This window comes from Podarcis bocagei (assembly GCF_964188305.1).
Source record: "Podarcis bocagei genome assembly, chromosome: 5".
NCBI lineage: Eukaryota > Metazoa > Chordata > Lepidosauria > Squamata > Lacertidae > Podarcis > Podarcis bocagei.
This window is the reverse complement of record NC_138129.1, coordinates 52,969,239-52,986,517: the sequence shown is the minus strand read 5'-3', so window position 1 is coordinate 52,986,517 and position 17,279 is coordinate 52,969,239. Positions and strand designations below refer to the sequence as shown.

General features: G+C 45.0%; 2 protein-coding genes across 8 annotated transcripts in view; one reads left to right on the top strand and one right to left on the bottom strand.

Moving 5' to 3' along the window:
- The window catches only part of ERI3 (ERI1 exoribonuclease family member 3), a 191,908-nt gene extending 182,338 nt beyond the window's left edge, over positions 1-9,570 (top strand). For all 6 annotated transcript variants that reach the window (XM_081195344.1, XM_081195343.1, XM_081195342.1 and 3 more), the window contains one exon: positions 8,145-9,570. In XM_081195344.1, coding sequence (XP_081051470.1) covers positions 8,145-8,227 — 83 coding nt within the window. In that variant the 3' untranslated portion in view covers positions 8,228-9,570. The remainder of the gene's footprint in view (positions 1-8,144) is intronic.
- Positions 9,571-13,157: 3,587 nt separating this feature from the next.
- DMAP1 (DNA methyltransferase 1 associated protein 1) overlaps positions 13,158-17,279 on the bottom strand; it is a 32,194-nt gene continuing 28,072 nt past the window's right edge. For both annotated transcript variants that reach the window (XM_081195324.1, XM_081195323.1), the window contains exon 11: positions 13,158-13,503. In XM_081195324.1, coding sequence (XP_081051450.1) covers positions 13,444-13,503 — 60 coding nt within the window. In that variant the 3' untranslated portion in view covers positions 13,158-13,443. The remainder of the gene's footprint in view (positions 13,504-17,279) is intronic.

Below are 17,279 nucleotides of genomic sequence, written 5' to 3'. Positions count from 1 at the left end.
TTTGCATGCTAAAGCTTAAACGAGTACCTTACATTTGCACATTCATGCATCCTGTTTTATTTTTCAGAGGGTCATATTAGCATGCAGGACAGCAGACTAAAATTACTACATTTGTGGTTAATAATAAAGGATCAGAAAGCAGAGAGGATATTGGGGTGGGGAGAAGGGGACGAGTGTTTCCCATGAGACCAGTCTTCTTTACTTCATGCAGCTCTGTGTCCCCATTGACACAGGTGTCTTTCAGTGATTTTGTTCCTTTGTGAATAATGAGGACTAACCTACAAGATGCATTGGTCTAAGAAAAATGTGCCTTGCCCTAACTTGCCTTTCACTTTTGCCCTGGAAGTCTGCAGATCAGTTGCCAGTGGATGCTGAAAAGGCTTTAAGTCAGGAGATAATTCTTGACTAGATCCAGAAAGCACCTGTCTTTCCTGTGATAACCAGTCCATTCTGACCTGTGATACGTTAGGGATGCTCTTGAGAAAAGCCTAAGAGAAAGCTGGCCCATGGAAGGGGCTGTGAGTGAGGTGTGAGGCAGAGGTGCAAGCCACCCAGGGACAGTGGGGCATCTTGGTGCTCTCTCAACAATACAGCCATCATCCGGCAGCTCATCGGTCACAGCGTGATGGATTTCAGTCTGGCGCTGGTTGTTAGCAAACTGGCAGGCAGCAAGGTTAGGACTTACAGGTATGATGGCAAGACAGAAAACATGCTTATTTCCAGTTGCGTTGGCAGAGTTGTGAGATACTGTGACAGTGGGTGACGGCGCACAGGTTGTTTGAGCAGACTCTTTCGTTGGGTAACAAAGGCAAATAAAGGGAAGCCAGAAGCAAGGCAGGCAGCCCAATGAACGTCCTCCCCCACCCCCCACCCCAGTGCCGAGAGCTGTTGTACAAAGAGAGCAGCGATATTATTCATTAACAGGAATCTGCCATTCCAGCAGTGACAAATGGCCTCTCGCTGCCTCTGCATCAGCTCCTGTACAGACCATAAAGCATGGGGACAGCTTAAATATGGACCTGCTCAGCGCAGGCCATTGGGTGATCCGTCTTGGTGGCTATAATGCAGGTGCAGCCAGCTTCACTCCAAATGAGCACATTTCCCAAGGCCGGGCGCAGAGACCAGTTAGTTCCAGCATCTCATTGGGATTTCATGAGGGACTGTTTCAGCATCTCTAGCCTTGCTGTCCCTACTGTGCAGGGTCATCTGTTGCACACACTTCACATTTGGATCTGTGTCTGCATCTGCTGGGGCCAGAATCTAAACTATCATTTACACAAGGGCAGGGCAGGCTTTAGCCTTTTGGCCATGTAAACTATAAAGACTAAGTTGTTGCCCTGTCTCCACCCTTGGCCAACTCATCTTTTTGTTTTTCACACACAGCCCAGAGGTCCACCTTTTCTGAAATTCTAGGAGCGTCTCTCATTTCCCCCTCTTTCTTTTCCTCAGGGGCTGGGACCCTAGATAATCAACTCTTAAGACCACCAGATTTTGTTTGTTTTTTCCTTAGCAGAGCTTTGGTCCTTCTTTGGGGGCTGCCACCAGTGCTATGCTACCGTTTGCAAACATTTTTCTTTTTGGAGGGGTGCAGATGGGAGGATTCACTGCGTTCAAATGGGGAATTGGGTTGCCTAAAACAAATGGTCCACTTTGAGAGACAGCACCACACTCTAGGCAGAGTAACCCTGGGTTGACCCCATCCATACGCACCCCTAAATCAATTGCATCTTATTATTACAATATCAATATACAATATTCCAACAATAACAACATTGATTTTCCAGCCAGAGGCTGCACCTCAGCCTGTTTTAAAGAGGAGGGAGTAAATAGCAGCCCTCATTAAAAATCTATAGATTGCCCCCTCCCACCAGCCTCCTTCCCCTCCCAAAAAGAGAAAAAGCAGTTTATATTCATTAGAGCTATTGAATATAAAGTAATATGTTTGTGTTGGACATTGGGGTAATGTGATAATCTGTCCGCATATCAGAGAGAAATCCACTTAGCAGCGCTGTCAGCTTGACAAGAAAAATGGGCCCATAAAGCTGGCAAATACATTGCGGGGAAAGAGCTAAGCACGTGCGTTTTGTGTGTTTGGGAGCCATTCTGTGCCAGTGGGCAGGCCTACAAAGGGAGCATTTGTCAGTTCCGAACAAACGTGTGGCATTCTCAGCTGGGGAGGTGGGATGGTTGGACATTTAGGAGTGAAGGTGCTCAGTTGTGTAGCTCTCTGTCTTTATGGCTGTGGATGTTCCCCACATGGCAGGCCTTTCTTTTTATGGCTCTTACACAGATTCAGCTAAGATTGTTGCAGTACCAGGATGGCCTCTCCCTGCCTTCTGCTTAAAGCAACCAGGTTCACCCACCTGGTGCAAATGCAGCAGGAATCATGGCAGTGGAAGAAAAGGTAGCAATATTGGCTGTGGGTGAGCAGTTCCAGTATCAATCAGATGGCTCCAAATTGTTCACTTCTCTCTATCAAGACAAGGTAGCTTGGGTGTGAGTCCAGAGGTTTGGTTTCATTTTGTGCAATCTGATATATTCTCTCCAAGCTGGCACTGTGTGACTCTCTCAGGGTGTTGGATGGTAGTGGAAGAATTCATCACTGGTCCAACTTAGTTGTGGAAGGAATATAGTATAGGATACAGTGACATGCAAAGGATATATAGGAGAACTTTCTCAAAGTCTTTAATTTGTTTGCAAGAAAGTATCAAAAGTACAGGAAAGAGGAATGTTCAGAAACCCTTCAACCCACTATGCAAAGGATGAGCACAAGCAACAAAGTCATTCAAATTGGGGTGAGACAATATACCCTGCAAGAGCAAACTGAACCAGGTCTGGCTATAGTGCAGGGATTGCACAGCTAGACACGAGAGGGTCAAATTGTGTGGCTTTCCCTGCATTGAAGAGCTGGTTCAAATGTGGACAGTCTGGCATCTGTGTCTACCCTTGAAATGGATTGAGTGTCAGCAAAGCACCCAGTGCTGCATAATCAGTGGCCTCCTATTCTTAGTTGCCATTTTTGTAGAAAATACTCTTTCAAGGTAACAACGAGGAGATTTAGGAGATTTCATATGGCTAATAATTCCCCAAACAGCCATCTGACGGTGTTGTTTTAAAAGCCGCTTAGTTTTTTGCTTTGGAGTTTATGAAAATCTCCCGCACTAATATCCCGGGAGCCAGCCTATAATTGTGTTATTAAATCAATCGGAGCGGATTACATTGTAAAATCAATAAGCGGCTGTAATTGCATATTAGAAAGTTGTTCGGCTGTTGTTGATTTTTTTGTACACGGATAATTGTAATAAGCGTGTTTACCTTCGTGCTGATTTGAAGTCAGTCTTGCTAAATGACTTGTGGCAAGTGAGCTTTGCAATGGCTTGTTAGGAGCCACCTGTACCAAGTGTCTGAAACACACCTGGCATAGTCTGGTTTAAGATAGAGGGGCACAAAAGAGTGTCCCGGGTGGGAAGGCTGGCAGCTTGGCTTTCTTTGCACTAACACAACCAAATGGCATAGGATGTGGTCATAGCCAGAGTAAATTTGCCCAGAAAGAATAGCCCACAGATGGCAAGAAATTGAGAACAGTCACACTGGGTCAGGCAAATGGCTTAGTATCCTGAATCTTCCTGCAATGGAAATTTATTTGTGTGTGTTGTGTAGTAGCTTTTCACCTGACCTGTTGCTCCCAGGCAAATTTGTGAATTGCCAACATTGAAAACTTTTTAAATGGGAGATGTAGGGCAATATGAAAGCTCTGACTGTAGCATTCAATCTGCGATGACTGTTTCACACATGCAAGTTGCAAAAGGATGTCAGAAATCAAAGAACTTGATGTATGAGTATTCAGATTAATTCTGGATCTTTTAGTATAAATGCGTAGCAGAACGTTACCCACATTAGGGTACTTCCAGTTGATCGCTTCTAGCTACTGGAGACCTAATATAATCTGTATGGAGATCTGTCTATTGCCCATCTTTTGTGATCTCATTCAGACTGCCACCTGTACTGGGATGCTATGTATAATAATTACTAAAGTAATTAGTGTAATGTATTCCAGGTGTTTAGAGCTCTTCCTGTACAGTATCTCAATAATCTTTACATTAGCCCTATGAATTAGACCAGTATAGTTATCACCATATTGCAGAAGAGGGTTTGCGGCTAAGATAAGAGAATCTTAAGGCAGACTTCCTCTGCCTTGGATCCTCAGGTGTTTTCTCCTGCCTTGGGTGCTCAGGTATTGGATGACAACCCCCAGTATGGGCAATGGTCGGGTGGTGGGGATCAAAGTTCAACATTTGGTGTAGAAAGGTCAGTATGGATTCAGTCAAGGGGCATACAGAGAGAGAAGACAATATAAACTAAAGATGGTCCAAAGGGGAGCAACCAAAACAGTGAGCTTTGGAAGCAAGAATCCCCCTCCCCAGATGTTTTCATTGTGTGTACCCACTGAGGAAATTACGAGTGGCTGAGCAGGTGTAGGTCAGTTTAGGCCAACTATAGAGGATAAGGAATGAACATCTGGAAAGATAGCCTGCAGTATACCCTTCAACAGGCACTGGGGGCATGAAAGAGCAGGTTCCAGAAGGTGTATGAAAGAGGTAGCCCCACTGTAGACAAGCAATAGGCTGAGACTCTTGATGTTTCTATCTACTCAGATAAGGAGATCTCTCAAGAGAAGATGGAACATACGGAGCCTACAGAACCAGGTCCATGTTTCTGTTCCACTAAGTCATAGTGGTTCCTCAGTTTTGCCTATACTTGTAAACAAAGTTTTTACCAGGGTCCATTGTTTAAGGTTGTGGTTTTTTTGCCCCTTTGAAAATCTTTGCACATATCAAGAGAGACCATTGGTGGTGGTCTGCTTTCCCCCATAGATTCCAAGAATATGAACCCCTCAGAGATACCCTCCCCAATTCCTGACAACACAGGTTTCTTTAGCTGGAAATCAATGAGATGTTTTCAAGGGCAGAGAGGAATCAGGGCTCTTCAGGTAGAAAAACATACTGCAAGAATGTTGAACATCACCACAGATTTGATGAGCCATTAGACTTTGTACAAGGCAGAGAAGTTATGGGAGCTAATGTCCAGCAGATAATCAGACATTTTGTACATTTAGAAGTGGATCTATTTGCTTTGTATTTCAGCCATTAAGTAGAGACATACTTTGCCAGATAGCTGTACTAGGAAGCAGCTAATGCTCAGGTGTGCACATGGCCAAACTTCTATCTTTATATCTTTATTCCCTTCCTTCTGATTGAAGATCAGTAAGTTTGGTGAAAGTGATACTAGTAGTGACTTGTTGCAAATATGGCCAATCCCCGTTTTGAACGTGTTCTGGCTGAGCATGGGTGAGACATGAAGCTGATGGATGTTCCCCCACCCAATTCTTTTTGGGGTGTGCCTCAAACTCAGAGCAAATTAAGGGTTGAGGAGGCCAAAAATAGCCTACCGCTTCAACTGTAGGCTATTTGACTACTTGCAGCTACATACCACATAACATGTTCCATTGCAATCTACCTTGCTCTCTAGGGTACTCTTACAGAGTACTTTTTTCTGCAATCTTATCCCCACTTACCTACATGTAAGCCTCACTGAATTCAATAGGACTTACTCCTGAGTAGACATGGTAAGGGTTGCATTGCAAATGGGCAAGCTCTGCTCATTATATAAGATCCCTTGCCCCCCCTCCCATTTCTGTAGTCACTCTGCTGCTTCTTTGCAGCTGTTACCAATCTGACTAATGTATGCACCTTGGTGTATGCCGATTTTCATTTTTTTAAACGCAGAATTTTCATCTGTTAGTTGCTTTTGATAAAAAATGCTTGGTTTTGTTAGCCTAGCTATGTAAACTCCCAATGCAGTTGAAGAGCAGAATGCCATCTGTTTCCCCCTAGTTGTGCTACCAGCATTCAATAGGTTAAGCAGGGGGAAGGTAGATGGGGGGCTGTTTCATGTATCTGTTGACACCCTCCCCAAATACTCAAGCTCCTGCACTTTGGGGCCAAGACAGGTTGGGTGGCAGCTTCCTGCTCCATTCGGCCCCTGGCGTTCATTCCTCAGTCGGTGTGCCTGTCTCCTAGACAGTGAAATATGGCCACAATTAGCCCGGATACAGTTCAATTATGATAAACAGCACTTGCACCCTTTAAGCCGTGATTAAAAGGCCTCCCCCCTTTGATAGAGAGACCTAATTTCACATTATTATCGCTGCCGCTTGATTATAAAGCACTCCCTGGATTTACAGTTAAGAGACGGATGTGGAGGTGCTGCTTTATCATTTACACATCAGTAATGATGCAGCTGTCCTTCTGCCACAACATCCATTTACTAGCAGGGGTGTGGGTGGGTGTTCTGCTTCCCTCCCCCCGTCAGAGTGGCAGCGCCACCCCATGTCATCCAGGCCCTGCCTGCCACATGCAAGTGGGCAAAGTCACCCTTACGGTAACAGCGTGATGAATGGGCGCACACTAATGAAATGGAGACATCAAGGCGTGGGGCGAGGAAGAAAGAGTGCTGATGGGAGGCAGCGGAGCTGTCCCGAGTCGGAGGGGAGCGGGAAGAAGGATCGCCTCGCCACCGTGTGCTGTCAAGGGAGAAATTACACATTTACTCTTGCTTTTTCTTAAGGAGACGGCCACCATAGATCAAAACATGGATTTACAAGCCAATTTTCAACATGAAATATAGACACCAGGAATCAATTTAAGGCTTGCTTCTATTTTAGCAAACTCTGCTTGTGTTTAGTCCCAGGTAAATAATGCGAGCCAGCCCAACCCTGCTTCCCTGTTAGTTCAGAAGAGAATGGAGCTTGCTCTACTTACCGGTCCATCCTTCTGTCATCCTTCCAATATAAAAAATGAGGAAAGGTGCAAGAGCTGGACTGGAACTAGTGGGGGCCTGTGATGAAAGTCCACACCAAAAGTGTGCAGGAAAGCTACATTTATAGCTGTTGCCCTAATCAAGGCTTTTTATTTAGTGTGTCATGCAATACAGAACCTAGAATCTAGAAAATCTGAAATGCAACTTTAAAAGCATGTTTCTATCCCTCATTGTTGGTTTTTGAAAAGAAAGAAATGCGACCAGTTTCTGTTAATGCTTCAGGATGAAAAAATAGATGAGTGGTGTTGCCAGGAGTTTTATCTTCTATTTCAAACATTTAGAGAATGTGAGGGGGGGGATTTCCCCTTCACAGATTCCTTTCATGTCTCCAAACCCCTGCCCCCTTTGTTTTGTAAAAAAAAAAAAAACAAATTCTGTTGATTTGCAATTTTTCATTTTGTATAAATTAGATAAACGGGCATTTTGCAGGGAAATTTACTTAAATCATCATCAAAATCTTTTGCACACCTAATTCAAGATATCTTTGTAGAACAGTAACACAGCTGAGTCCGCTGAGTCCATACCCCACTTTATTGGAAATGGCAGAATTCGCCATGAAGATCTACTTGCCATAGTCAGGAAGCTTAAGTAGGGATGAGACAAAAGGCTCATCCACACTTCAGCTTTCCAAGAGGCTTTCTGCTTGTCCCATGCTTTTTAGGCACAGCTCTGAGCAGTTTTCCATTTGCCTTGCCTCTTTCCCCAGGAAAACCCACTCTTTACCTCTGAATCAGAGCAAACATCAACACGCCAAAATCCCAACTGGCATTTGCTCCAATTCAGTGGTAAAGAGCAGGTTTTCCCAGGGGAAAGTGGTGGGACAAGCAGAAGTGTGGACGAGCCTAGAGAGAAGAAGGACATTCCATGCTGCCAGTACTACCACAGCAAATCTAGGGTGTGCATGAATCATAGAGGTGTTTGCATGCATGCATGCTTATGGGCACATATGTCTGCGAAAGGTCAGCTTTTATGTGTGGATTGTTGTATGCAGTGCTTTTTTTCCTGGCGGTACTCAAGGATACCCAATACCGGCAGCTTTTTTTCTAGAAGCAAAGTACTGCCTATAAGTATGGGGTATGTGTGTGATCCTTTTTTCCAAGCATTTTCATACCTGTCCGATTCAACATTGTTTTATTGATGTTTTAATATGCTGTAAACCGCTTTGAGATTTTTCTTTAAAATATGAAGTGGTATAGAAATGAAATAAATAATAAGAAGAAGAATAACATGACCGTTCTCACGCCCTTTCTTCCTTTGACCGGCAGATGACTGCAAGAACATTGCCAACATCATGAAGACACTGGCTCACAGAGGGTTCATCTTCAAGCAGACCTCCAAGCCCTTTTGATCTCTGGGGCCGGCCAGACAGGGCTGCATGCGGCCGGCTCCTGCTACCTGGGCGTGATGGGCTGGAGCATTCGAACGACAGAAAGAGGACAGAGGAACGAGCAACCCCACGACTCCGTCAGTTTTGCTGTTCTGCCAGTAGAGGCTGTATATATGGAACTGGAATCTCTGTGTAGGCCTGACGTGACTCCCTCTCTGGGGCCGGCTGCCTGCCCGGCCTGGCCCAGCCTGCAGCCCCCTAGGGCGCTTGCTCCACATGGTTAGAGACGTAGATTGTTTTCCCTTTTGTTGGCTTCCGATTTCCATTGGCATCTTTCTCTCTCTCTCTGCTCATATTTGCGCCTGTAGCAAGACCGTGGCGCCATGTTTGGGGCGCTCGCCCTTATTACTTTGAGTCCAATATCGCAACAACCGCGGTCAAGCCCCCCTCCCCTTTTCCTGTGTGAATCTGTTACTGTGTCTCCTGCGTGTCAGCTAAATATTGACTGAGCAGCATCCAGACAGCCCCCCCCCCCTTCTTCGGCAGGCTTCTTCCCTCCTTCCCTTCTGTTTTGAATAAACACTAACCCTCTGATTCCTTCTGTATGTGATCTGAGGAAGCTCGGCTCTTTCTGTTCAAGGTAAAGTGCCTGTATTCCCTGCCCACCAAGAGCCACCTATCTCCCTGGGGCTTCATTCAGCAGGGGTTATCGTAGGCAGGAGCATCCTGGCTGATGCTCACCGCCATGTCCTGCATTTCTTGAACCCTGTGATCCCTTGCTCATGCCTCCTCAGAACATGGGGAACCCTACTGTGCATCCACCCTGCACTTGTGCATGGCCCCCCTATGGAGCATGCAGTCCATTGCAGGCAGTGGACATGCCCATTACTGCTAGCCCAGCAGGGGGTTGTGTTCCCATTACCCAGCAGGGATCTGCAAATTGACTGACATCTCTGTTACTGCCCCTTTGCTCACCTGACTTCCTCCTCCTCCTACAACGGCTGCAACTGACTTGTTGCTTTGAGAGGTGTGGCCTATTCTTCCTATCCTATTCCCATCACCTTGGTCCAGTGTGGGAAGAGGGAAATAAAGAATGACTCGCCCTCTCCCAGCTCAGTATTTTCCTGAAACCTTCTGCCCTAGCTTTTGCTGAATGGATCCCCAGATGGATAGGCTCCAGCTGCCACCTACCTGGGAGCCACACCAAGAGTCAGGCTGTGAGCTGATACAGGCACTGGGCCTTACCGGTAAATAATGCATGGTGTGTGGATGTTCCAGCTGAACCCAACCTGACCTCCTCATTGGCTCGTTATTCCCATCCTTGCTGTAAATGTGCCACATGAATAAAGTTTGGGGGAAAGGAACCTGGCTCCTTGTATGCTGTAAGGGAGTGGGGCCGGGGGGAAAATATGCTGCTAAGCAAACTCCTTTTCCCAATACCTCTTCAACTGCCCATGTAATCTGGCAGTAACTGCACAGATGTTTCTCCCATCCTTAAATGGATTTGCGTTCTGGGATTGTTTTGTGACACAAGTATCATATACCTTCATGAGAGAAAATCAACCACGTATTCCCATCTGTAGCCAAAACAAAAGCTGCTTCCTTATTAGTTCTTCCCCAGGAAAGTATCTTGAGAATAGGTCATACTTTCCTTTACAATAGTTAGCCTCCTGCCCTGTGCTCTACACCAGGGGTGGGAAACCTCCAGCCCACAGCCCTAATCAGGCCTCAGGGGTCATTTTGTCCAAGTCACACTCACCTGCCTCACACCTGACATAATGTGATGTCAGGCAAAGATGCAGCTGCAAAGGAAGAAGCAGGAACCTTAAAGTTTGATCCTGCTTCTTCCTTAGCAAGTGGAGCTTGTATCTGACACCTTTTAGATTTGGAGCTCCCAAGTAGAGCTGAGTTTTGCTGAAAGTGGTATTTGCACCCACTGCCAATCAGTGGGCACCATTAAAATGTTTTCATACCATCTGTTTAACATTACTGAAGGGCCCCTCAATGAAAGGAGGATCCTGAAGAAGCCAAATATTTACATCTTATCACCTCGGCTCATTGCACCATCAAGGATGCTTAGCACACAAAGTTCATAGGCTGCTTGGGCCACAGGGGCACAGGAGAACACTTTGGCTCATGCACCCTCCTCAATCTGCAGGTAGAAGTGGTGCTCACAGAGGGCAATACTCAGGTCTAGATACTGGCCCCTGTTGAAGTTTATATGGTTTCCCATCCTTTTCTCTCTGTTAGCTACGACAATATACCATGTAAAACAGAGCAAAGCCTGGAGCTACATGTTAAAAAAATCATGACTCATTTTATAGAAGTCAAATAAACTTGAACACAGAAGGCCAATGAATAATTACCAAATGTTTGTTTAGTGCTACATGACCTAAGATGGCTTATGCACCAATGTGAACAATCTTTTATGATTTAGACAACAATGACAAATGGGAGATTGAAAACAAAGCAAGCTGCTTGGAGAACATACTAATTGACTCCGTAGCTTAAGACAAAGCCCCAAATAAATCACGATCCCCTTTCAGTGTAGGTCTCTGTTCTTTCCCCTCCCATTGTAGCAGTGAAAGGTTTGGGGGTCTGTTCCAGTTAGGGCCACCTCTCTCTTTATGGCACCACTGCAGAAGGTAATTGCTTTATCAACCCTTTGTCTATGTCTGCCATGCCTTTCCATCCACATGACCATTCATGCGGTAGGGGTTGAAATGAGAACATACTAGATACAACCAGCAGAGTCAGCAAAGCCTGTGTCCACCACCACCCACTGAAGCCTTGTAGGCCAGTCCATCTCACTTTGGGAGGTTTGTCCTCCAAGCACTAGAGAATATAACTGAGCCTTTCCCACCTCAGGTTAGGGACTTGAGATCAAAGGTCATAGGGATTTTAATGGCTCCCTCTGTGTAATCACCTGATCAGTTTTATTGATTCAGTGTCGATGGAGTCGTCTAATTAGTTTTCTATGAAAACGAAGAACTTGGCCTTTGACCTTTCTTTCTGCCAGCAAGAATGTAAATCAAAGGGCATTGTCATGCACTATCGATTCCCAGTTGCACTTGAAATGGGAAGGGGAAGGTAGAGCATGAGTTAGGTCTGACAGCAGCAGGCCAAAAGTATCATAGCCCTCCTTCCAACATGTTTCTGATGGAAGATGAATATCTGAAAGGGCTGGGCTAGGGTGGGGGGAGAAGAGTACAATTCAGTCATTAAAACAGTCAGCAAGCTGGAGAAACTCCAGACCAGAATGGAGGGCTACCTCATAGGCCAGCACTCAATATTTTTACACTGATGAAACCAAAGTTACTTACAGTTAGCTCTTCTTGAGGGTATCACTGGCCTCACTGCCTGCCACACACTGGAGAACATGCAACTGAAGTCTTTAGACGTAGCCAGTCAATCTCTTCCTGCTGAGGGCAAGGGTTATACCTAGGGCTTTGTATTCTGCACTAAAAACCCCATCAAAATTAAAATTAAAACTGGAATCCCATGGCCTGTATGCATTATGCAAATGTGCACATATTTGCTCATTTTGCATAATTTATTTTGCTACTCTAGGGAAGGGTAAAGAGCTATGCAAAACACCACAGTCTGATCACTAGAAGTCCTACTTAGCCCTCCTATGGCTTCAGAGATCTCACCAGAGATACTCACACACTTTCAAGGTGACCTTTGTAAAAGCTTATGGGCTAGAAACTTCCTTCTTGGTGCTGAATTCTATATTTAATAGCAAAACATAGCCTTTCCTGCAATTGTATACACAGGCTTAATTATACTGACTTGGAATATTCAACCCTACACTATCAAACCAAACCTTCTAGCAATGAGAAATGGATGCTTCTTGGTTCTTGGAAAACCAGCATGCATACAAGCTGGTTGCTCCATTGGTCACTAATCAACGCAATTATCACACACCAAGTCACCTCTGGAGGGTATAAAAGTTACTGGTCTGCATACAGCAGGCTACAATAGGAAAAGGCAACCATGAACACACTGAACAAAATGGAACTTTCTTCCAAGTAAACACACGCAGGATTGTCCTGTTAAAAGAGTCTGTAGAACTACTTTTTTATGTTAGCACAAAGAACTCACCATGACACTCAGGATGGGTATGTATGTCCACAAAATAACACAGAATAATTCTGGCTACTCTCAACAGATATGGGAGGGTACCTCACCTACCTGTGAGATGAGAAAACTAAGGATGGAGCATTAAACTGGCTCACTAAATTGATATTGAAAATTTGTTTAACTAAAAAGGTGCCACTGCTCAAATCAAACGGAAGATCTAAATTATTTTTAGTATAAGGACTTAGAAAAATACATGGAGAGCAGGCAACATCTTGGCAGAGGCATGGCCCCCTCTCATCAGAGCAGGAAATACCTCCTGCAATGAATGAATGCATCACCTAAGATACAGTATGGGGTTCTTTTCCTCAACTCTACTGTTTAATTCATATGCAGGGCACATGAGTCAAGCAACTGTTCTATAATTAGATGAAACACTGAGTGAAATAGGAACTTTGTGGACATCCAGAAGAACATTCTTTGAGAATAAGCCAGAAACAAGCAAGCATGTCTTCCATTGGGAATGATCTTCAGTGTTCAAAGTGCCTGAGATATGTTTCTTTTCTTGCAAAGATAAGTTTTCAATAAAATAATTTATCCATGTAGCTCTGTACTGCAGTCTCTGATACTACAACCGAGTCTTCCTTGCAGCTGTGAGATAGTTAATCATGTGTAGCATTATACTAGGGAGTCTTAGGCGTGCGTTTGTCCCCTCCTGCCTCACATGCGTCATAAAAACTATTCTAATCCATAAGATCTAGCTGATGATCCAGCACCTGCCTACTCCAGCTCAACATCGATCTAGACAAAAGCAGCTCCTACCACCATAAAGGTGCTTCTGCCCACCCACAAGTGCTGGATTAGATTCAGATTATGGAACAAGAGGTAATGGATTCTGTATTTACAAGGAAGTTTACAAAAATCAGACGTAGGAAAGACAACACAATCACCACAGCAACAACCAGTATGAGGCTGTTAATGCAAGGAAGTCCAACCCATTTACCTGGGGCAGCAACACCCTTTTCTGGAACAAGAGAGGGCAATGTCACTGCAGGAATCCCATAGCATAAAGTACGCATACTGGCAAATGCAGCCATCTTGCCCCTGCAGTCAGTGTCCTGATCCTCCGACATCCAGGATCTGGAACTTCAGGCTATTCATGGCTTCTTCACTTTTTTGACAGACGATGAACTGGAAGCAGATTCCCTGCGTTTTCTCTGTTCCAAGAAGCAGAAATGAAAGACAGGTGTTAACAAGGTCAGAACATCCGGCTCAGTGCTAGATGCAACACAAACCCTTTTCTAGAACCCAAGGTATTGGGTGTGTCCAGACAAGGAATTCAGGAAGAAAACCACCACACAACACCCGAGAAGACTCTGGACCTAAAAGCCCTGGAGGAACTTTGAGGCACAACAGTAAGCTTGTTTTTTCACCATAAAATGGTCTTATAAATGACTCTAGTGACAAAACTAAGGAAGGGATGGAAAGAGGATGAAAGTTCCAATACAAACCCCCTGGTATGGGGCAGACCTTTCCGGAGCCAGTATTTCTAGGTTTGACACATAAAGGGAAGGAGTAGAGGTAACCACAAGCCTGCCTGAAGCTTGTGGATTAGCATTTAACGGGATTAGCAGATTCCACTGTCTGATGCATGAAACCTAAATCAGTCACAGGCCCCTCCCAAGGGCACACAGTGAAAACTTAGCAAAGAGTTGGGATGCCTGCAAATTGTACTAAATGTGCCTGAAGTTTCCTCAACAGATCAACTTGGAGAGAGAGTGCAATGCAGAGAAAAGGGAAATGATCCACCGAAATTATCAAGCAACATTGGCAGTTTAAGGCCAATGCAGGAAGTGAAAGGCATTTAAACAAACACAAAAAACCCAACCCACCACCATCTCCTTTTCCAGGTCCACGGTGAATGGAGGAAAGAAATTAAAATGAGCCCTCTTGGGAACCACAGGCTGCCATCCACCACCTTTCCTTGTTTTAAATGTTTCAGGCATAAATGATTGAGAGCCTGTATTAATAATGAAGCCCCCACACTTCTTGGGGATGCAACTATCTCCATGGCAGAAAATGCATGCCTAACTGCCTTCAGTGGCTTTGATTAGTGGGGAAAGCGCACCACTTCGTTAACTGGCACCCTGTGAAAAACAATACCTAGAATTTGGGGAAATTAGGAGCAAAGGTACATTTAAAGCAGCCAGCCCAACCTGGAAACAAAGGAGAGGGGGCCCGAGAGCTTCCCAGGGAGGCTGCCGAATTAATGGGGATGAGCGCATGTGTTTGATAATCTTTATATGGCAAAAGAGCCATCTTTCAAATATGTCACAAATTCATATTAATCACCTTCCCTAGCTTGGCTCTGCCCGTCGCCGTGGGCAAAAACGGAAAGTGTCTGGTTAGGAAAAATGTTCTACATTGTAATTTACAAGAGCCTGGGAACCTGGCTCCCTGTTAATGGAAAGGAATGATTTTAAAATGAGAAAATATATATTATAAAACACACACGTATCATGATACAGATACACATTTATATAGACGCGCAAGCGAGCTTTCTAACTCCATCTGGAAGGAAGGATGTTTGATGTTAACAATGTAACTTCTCACTTTCAAGCAGGCTCAGAAAACAAGGAGCCGGCAGGAGTTCAGATAAAGGCAGCTTAAAAGTCAAATGATTCTGACTCTGAACCTGAGACTTCTTAGAGGCAAGGTCCTTTCCTTTCCCCATTAATGGGCTGACTTGTGAGCCCAGGAACAAAGTGCGCTGATGTGAGGAATTCTGAGGAGAGTCAACTCATTATGGATGGGCGAGTGGAGTCTGAGTCGCACAAATCAAAGGCTCTAATCTGGAGTAACTGGCTGCACTTCTGCTTGGAACTAATTTGTTCCCAAGTTATACTCACCTTTCACCCTGCAAAGGCCCAGAGTAGCGTCCCTCCTGGGTCAGCAGAGCAATGCTCTGGGGTGGGGGTGGGGAGAAGGCTCCCTTCACTGTGGGCTGCCAGCAGTGGGCATCATGACATGCCCACAGCAGACTAATCAAGGCTGGGGTGCACTGGGTTGGCAGTCCGGTGGCCAAAAGCTGAGCCTATGAAGGTGGATATTCTCTTCTATTTTTTTCCAGCCTGCGGTGAGAGGGAAATGTAGCACTAAAAGCCTAGTGGTGTCACGTGCAGATGCTTGAATGCTAGACCATCTCTCCTACAGAATTACAAAAAAGAGTCCACTTTCCATTGTAACAAAGCTAGCACCCCAAGGGAAATATTGAAGAAGCTTTGGGGAAGGAACAATTGCTCCTCTAAGGTTCCTGTGTAGTCTTTCAGGTCCACACCAATGACCAGCAATTTGGTTGCCATTCACAGGTGGTTCAGATGCCTGTATATATTATTTGGGATGAGAGAGCATGTGGTGGGTGGGTTTGTTGCTAATGCAGGATACAGTGGGGAGGGTTCCAAATTCATTACTGGGAAGGAGGTGCTGTCAGGAGAGGGAGCAGAAAACTGAAAGCTAGAACTTTTGGAAAATACCGAACAAGGCACTTTTTAATATGCAGAGAACATGGTGAAACGTGAAGCCAAGATGTGTTTCTCCACATACATAGTAGCTCCATGCCAGGCAACTTAACAAGAGCTGTTGGAGACAGGCATGATATTTTATGTGTTCTCTAGTCTACAGAATCACCCTGGCTGCCAGGGTTAAGTCCTAATAGACTTCATTCTGCGTGTGAGTGCCGGCCTTGTTCTGTGCTCTTGTCTTTTCTGCATATCATGGATTGGGGAAAGGCCACACTACTGGAGCTGCGAGCATTTATAGAGTGTTTTATTTGTTACACTTTTCCACACAGGAGCTCAGAATGACAATTTAGCCTAGCAACAATTCTATGTGGTAGACCAGCCTGAGAGGTGCTGCCTTGCCCAAGTCACTCACTGAGCTTCATAGCCAAATAGTGATTTGAACCCAGGCTTCCCATGTTCAACCCCAATAATCTAGCCACAACAATGGCTCCCACGTCTGAGAATTGCAGAAAATTATTGCTCACTGACCACCTGTTTAAGCCAATGTCCACTTGTTCACTCAGGTGGTGTCATATACATAGAGACAGGCAGTAGGAAAAATACTCTGGATGCTTTAGTCATGGAGCAGAATGGTTCTATGGTTCTATGACCAAATAACTCCCACAGCAGCAGGATCAGCTCCCTGAAAGGCAGGGAGAGAGACACACACTCCACCGAAAGTGGGACAGCTTCTCTGATTGGCAGAAGTCATTCCACACACACCCCAATGACACCACTCCCCCACATACTTATGCCCCTCCCCTCCATCTTGGCAGCAACAGTGAACCTCCCTGAGATGCCCCCCTCCTGCTGGGTGGAATTTCTTTCCCCTCCAAAGACAGCATAAAGTGGTCACAGTGTGAATGCGCTTGACCTTTTGTCTTGGACTAATCTAATTGTGTCGTCTTTGTGTAACCAGCCGGTAAAGGTCAGAGCTGTATTTAACAGGGGGGCCCTTTAGGTACCAAATTTGCCTTGCAGTGAATTAACTTGATTATATTTCTTTCAAATATGTCAGAGCCCAGGTCACATTAACCCTCCTGGTGCTGCCTTCGTTCTTTTTGTTCCTATTCCAAGCATGGAGTTGGAAAAGAGCAGCACTAGGGAAACATAAGTGCAATGTTTTGCAAACAGACGCAAGTCAGTGAAAACTCTCTAGAGGAAGAAACGGATTCTGAACTGGCCTGCTGCTGAGGCTTGCTGACCCCGCCCCCCAAAGCAGGTGAGAATTTATGACAGAGATGTGGGGCTCAATAGTATGGTGAAGCCCATTCAGTAGGAGAAGCCTCTAAGAATGAGCGATTACTCAAAACTCCATGTCACCTTTAGAGCTTACAGAGAAAGTTACTTGAATTTCAAAAAAAGAAGTAATTTTTTTTTAAAAAACACCTGACACACTGCTGTGCCAACATACTGGGACAGCAATTATGCAA